Source organism: Helobdella robusta (assembly GCF_000326865.2).
Source record: "Helobdella robusta unplaced genomic scaffold HELROscaffold_52, whole genome shotgun sequence".
In the NCBI taxonomy this organism is placed as follows: domain Eukaryota; kingdom Metazoa; phylum Annelida; class Clitellata; order Rhynchobdellida; family Glossiphoniidae; genus Helobdella; species Helobdella robusta.
In genome coordinates this window covers 1170594-1176021 of record NW_008705269.1, presented here as the reverse complement: position 1 = coordinate 1176021, position 5428 = coordinate 1170594, and the positions used below count along the sequence as shown (strand labels likewise).

Below are 5428 nucleotides of genomic sequence, written 5' to 3'. Positions count from 1 at the left end.
AAAATTCAAACACATATGAGACAAAAAACGTAAAAACAAACATACAAACGTATATACAGATAAGCAAGTAAACAAAGAAACATTCAAACAAACATGCTTGCATACCTATATAAATACATATACATACATACATTGTGAACTGGAACGCCCCTTGTCTTAAAAGATCAGTTGAACAATTGTTACAACTGAATGGCTCCACTTTTGACAAGGCCAGAATTATGGCTGTCAAAAACGAGTTGGGCTCCGCCTGGTTGAGGGCGCTACCCATCACCCCCTGCGGCACTAGATTGGATGACTCCTGTGTCCACGTGAGCCTGGGTCTGAGACTCGGAGCCCAGATCGTCACCGAATACGAATGCGCATGTGGGGCAAGGGTTGATGAACTTGGATACCATAGCCTTTCTTGTCGTCTAGGTCCTGGAAAACAAGCCAGACATACGGCTGTCAACGAATACCTGGTACAATGTTTTCAAAAGACTGGTATCCCGGTTATAAAAGAACCCATGGGTTTGATAGAGGAAAGAGCCTTTAGGCCTGATGGTTACACTATCACCCTATGGGCGCAGGGACGGTACCTTTTCGCACACCATGGCTGACCGATATATTGGCTATACGTCAGTGGAGGCGGGCACCGCTGTCCTTAAAGCGTCCGATTTTAAAAACGAAAAATATGTTTCATTAAATAAAATAAACAAAATATTTCAACCCATTTGCATTGAAACGTTTGGACCAACAGATAAGCAAACATCATTATTCAAAAAAGAATTAATAGAAAAAATAATCAATATAACGGGTGACCCTAATAAATGTAATTATTTAAAACAAACACTTTTCACTTTTATTACAAAAATTTAATTCCTTTTGCTTTCTGGATGGAGCTGCTAGATACCTGACTGTGCGAGACCAGGGACATAGGTAAAAGTTGAACTCGGAAACGATTGCAAGCCTAACCATGGCTTGTTCATCAAAACGGGTTCATACATACATACATACATACATACATACATACATACATACATACATACATACATACATACATACATACATACACACACACACACACACACACACACACACACACACACACACACACATACATACATACATAAACACACACACACATATATACATACATACATATATATATACAAACAAACATGCATACAAACAAACATACAAACCAAACGCAAAGACGTTAACAAAAACACCAGTTCATTATTTGTACAAACATCTATTATTAAAGAATCATTAGTGGAAGCGGAAGAGATAAACAATGTTGATGATGATGATATCAATGATGATAATGATGTCACTGGTGATGATGATGATGTTAATGATGATATATAGTAATAAACATCTTTCTTTTTATCATCGTCATCGTTGATATCATCATCATCAACATTAACAACATATCATCATCCCTTTCATTAACATCGTTATCATTATCATTCATGTCATCATCATCATCATCGTATCATCGTCATCATCATTAGCACCATCATCATCATCACCACCACCACCATCATCATCATGGCCACAGTCCACGCCACATTGGAATCTGTACTAATAATAACATTACTAAGAACATAAAACCTCGCATTTCTCTTCTTTTTCTCTTTATTTTTTTTTTTTATCTTTCACTTGCTTCACGTTCCTTTCTTCATTTCTTTTCCTCTCTTTCTGAACTTTTTCTTTCTGTCATTCGTTTCTTATGTTTTTCTATTATTTCATCTTTGCTTCTTTATTTTTGCTAACTTTTTATAATTAGAAATCAAGTCTCTATAGAACCTATAGGTCTTACTCTCTCTTTCTTTCTCTTTTTTTTATCTCTCTTTTTTAACTCGTTTTTTTTTCTTTCCTTCAATATGATGGATCTTACTCCAACTTTTATCCTCTCTTTTTAATTTTTTCTTCCTTCTTTTTTATTTTTCATTATGTCTTTCTTTCTTTTCTCTCTTTCTACTTTTCTCCCTTCATTTGAAACTCCCTTCTTTCTCTTTTTTACGGTTTTAGTCTTTCTTTTTCTTTCCTTGCATCACTTACTCATTTTTTTTGTTTCTGTTTCTCTCCGTTTCCCTTTTCTTCTTTTTCCTCTCTCTCTTCTTCTTTTTTTTTCTCTCTCCCCGACAGACCATATCATTATAAATAATTTATAGGACTGACTCAGCACCGCTCGGCGCCATAGCATTACTGCGCGGGGGGGACTATTTTTTAAACGCCGGTTCAATGATTTTGCTATTTTTTCATATTATTATGGATATTGTTTATATTGTTTACGTTTTTGTTTTGGCTGGCAGGAGAGTTCAGCTGGTAGCAGACTTCAGCTGATAGCAGAACTCATCTGATAGCAGAATTCAGCTAGTAGCAGAATTCAGCTGATAGCAGAATTCAGCTGGCAGCAGAATTCAGCTGGTAGCAGAATTCAGCTGGTAGCAGAGTTTAGCTGGTAAAAGAAGTCAGCCGGCATTGATGTAACGATGTCAACTTTTCAGCATACTACTGCAACAAAAGTCAGCCTAAATTTTCGTCAATTAAAAAAATGAGCAATCTTCAACGCGTCACTCACGTTTGTCTGAGGTAGGCGATTGTCTCTTTTTACATCCGAACCAACCCAGTCACTGCGACAATAATACCAGGCACATTACCCATCACACTATCGTGCCTTCAAACACACACACACATCCACACACACACACACATCCATACACACACACACATCCATACACATACACACACACGCTTGAATAGAATATATATAAACACATATATGAAACACGCGAGCATACACACCTCATACACATGTACTGTGTACAGGCTTTCGTGTCGTAATGATTTTGCTGACTGCTGTTTTGTGAAACGTTATAAATGATTTTTTGTAACGGGATGCGTTTCAGTGATTATGATACTTGCGATGATGACGACGAGAATAATTATGATATGACGCTACTACTACTGCTACAACTACTACTACTACTAATACTACTACTATTACTACTACTACTACTACTACTACTACATTTGACCATGATGATAATGATCATCATGGTCAAATGTTTATATCATTAGTAATAATAACTTATGATCCGAAAAATGCCGATTGCAAATACTGATGATAAGTAAGTGTCTATCATGAATATATTTATAGTGATTACATTAGTACACTACTACTACTACTACCACTACTACTACTACTACTACTACTACCACTACTACTACTACTACCACTACTACTACTACTGCTACTGCTAATAGTACTACTACCATTACTTCACTACTACTTTTACTACTACAAATGTTGATAATAATAATAATATTAATATTATTATTAATGATGATGATGATAAAAATAATAATAACAACAACAACAACAATAATAAAAATAATATTAAAACGTTTTTACATGGAAAAGATGATGGCAGGCGATCAGGGTAGTCAATAATTAAGTCGCTGATGATGATTGTTTCAAAAGATAGCGTGATAGAAAAATATGAAAGACTGGATGTATAAATGGATGGATGATTGAATGAATGAATGAATGAATGAATGAGTGAGTGAGTGAGTGAGTGAATGAATGAATGAATGATTAATTAATTAATGGATGAATAATTTATTAATGGATGGATGGATGTATAAAAACAAATAAAATAAAACAAAAGCTTAACAAAGACTTTAAAAAAAATTATTATTGCCATCTTCTTGAGAAATATAAAAAAGACAATAAAAGAATGTTGGCCATCTTAAGTAAATTAAAAAATGTAAAAGAAACACGAAAGTGTGAATCAAATAACGAATAATGATTCTAAAATATCAGATCCAGCAACTGCTTTGAACAATCACATCGTCAACCTAGCTCCAAACTTATCAAACTCTTAAAATTTTGTCAAACTGTCAATTCGGTTTTAAAGAAAAATTTTCGACGAGATAGCAATCGTAGAGTTAATTCGAAAAATTGGCTTCAACGCCAAACCTAAAAAATATTTAATCGGCACTATCTTTCGATTGCATCAATCAAAATATCATGTTGAACAAGCTTGAGGAATATGTTTTCAGAAACACATCGTTCCAATCGCTAAGAAGTTATTTGACCGACAGGAAACAATTTGTCTGTGTAAATAACGTAAACTCTGACACGCTCAACAACAATCAGGGTGTTTCTCGAGGTAGCATTCTGGGCGGGCCCACTGTTATTCATACTCTTCTTAAACGATTTACCAACCGCGTCAGCGTTTTTTAACTACATCATTTCTGCTGATGATGCAAGCGTCTTCAGTTGTAGCAAATTAATAAATGAGCTCATCATAAACACAAAAAAAGAGTTGAAGAATATTGTTTGCTGGTTTGAAGCCAATAACCTGTCGATCAACTCATCAAAGAGCCAAGTAATGGTATTTGGACCTGTTCAATATCTCAATTATAAAGAAACCTACAATTAAGCAACGATATACTTGAGGAAACATAACGTTTAAAATTTGTGGGCGTTTATTTTGATCCGAAACTTTCTTCCACATTAAATACATTGCAAGTAAGTTATCTAAGACAAAAGGAATGATGAATAAAGTTTAAATCATTCCTACCGAAGAAATGCTTGAACTTGTTGTACAACTTTCTGTACACTCCGTTGTACAACTCTCAGTGTACTTTGTTGATCACCTACTGCAACAGAGTCTGGGCATCATCCTATCATATATCAACGATGCCAATTGAACTCCTAATGAAAAGAGCCATTAGAATCATAACAGGATCGAAACGACGCCACTCAGTCTACCGTTATTCAGCATGAGACAAAATCTAAATTTCTCAAAACTGAATAATTATTTTCAAATAATTTTCATGTATTAAGCAATTGACAAACAAGTTGCCAAAATTATTTCAAAATTTTTTCAAAATCAAACAGCAATCTGGACGACAAAATAATTTCTTTCAACTCCAACAAATCAAAAACCAACATCACCTTCTCGCATGCTTATTGTAAAGGGCCAAGAACTTGGAATGAAATCGTGAACAGCGGTTTCAACGTCGAGTTAAACTCATTGAAAAGTTTTAAAAGGACTGAAGGGCTATTTACTTAATGATATGTGACCGTGAAAATTCTATTCAGAATTTCCATATTATATCTTGTCGTAGGAAACTATACGTATTTCTGTTAAAGTGACCATACTAGATAAATTTCTTTACAACATTTTCATGGTCATCCAGTCTTCTTATAATTATAATTAATAATTTGAGGAGATCTATCGAACGTTAGTATGTATAAATTTATGTATGTATGTACGTACGTACGTATGCATGCATGTAAGTTTGCATGTATGCATAAAACATTGTGTACAATATATGTACAATATTATGTACACAAATGCAGCCATCATACAATTTTATGTCAGTTGAAGTAAGCCGATTTCATTAATTTATTCATGCATATGTACGTATG

At 34.4% G+C, this 5428-nt stretch overlaps 1 protein-coding gene across 1 annotated transcript; it reads left to right on the top strand.

Annotated features, from left to right (window-relative positions):
- Nucleotides 1–218: 218 nt before the first annotated feature.
- On the top strand, nt 219–596 carry HELRODRAFT_179181 (hypothetical protein; the record flags this gene model as incomplete). Its single annotated transcript, XM_009028017.1, has 1 exon — nt 219–596. The coding sequence occupies one exon, from the start codon at nt 219–221 to the stop codon at nt 594–596; it is 378 nt and encodes a 125-aa protein (XP_009026265.1).
- Between the last annotated feature and the right edge of the window lie 4832 nt (nt 597–5428).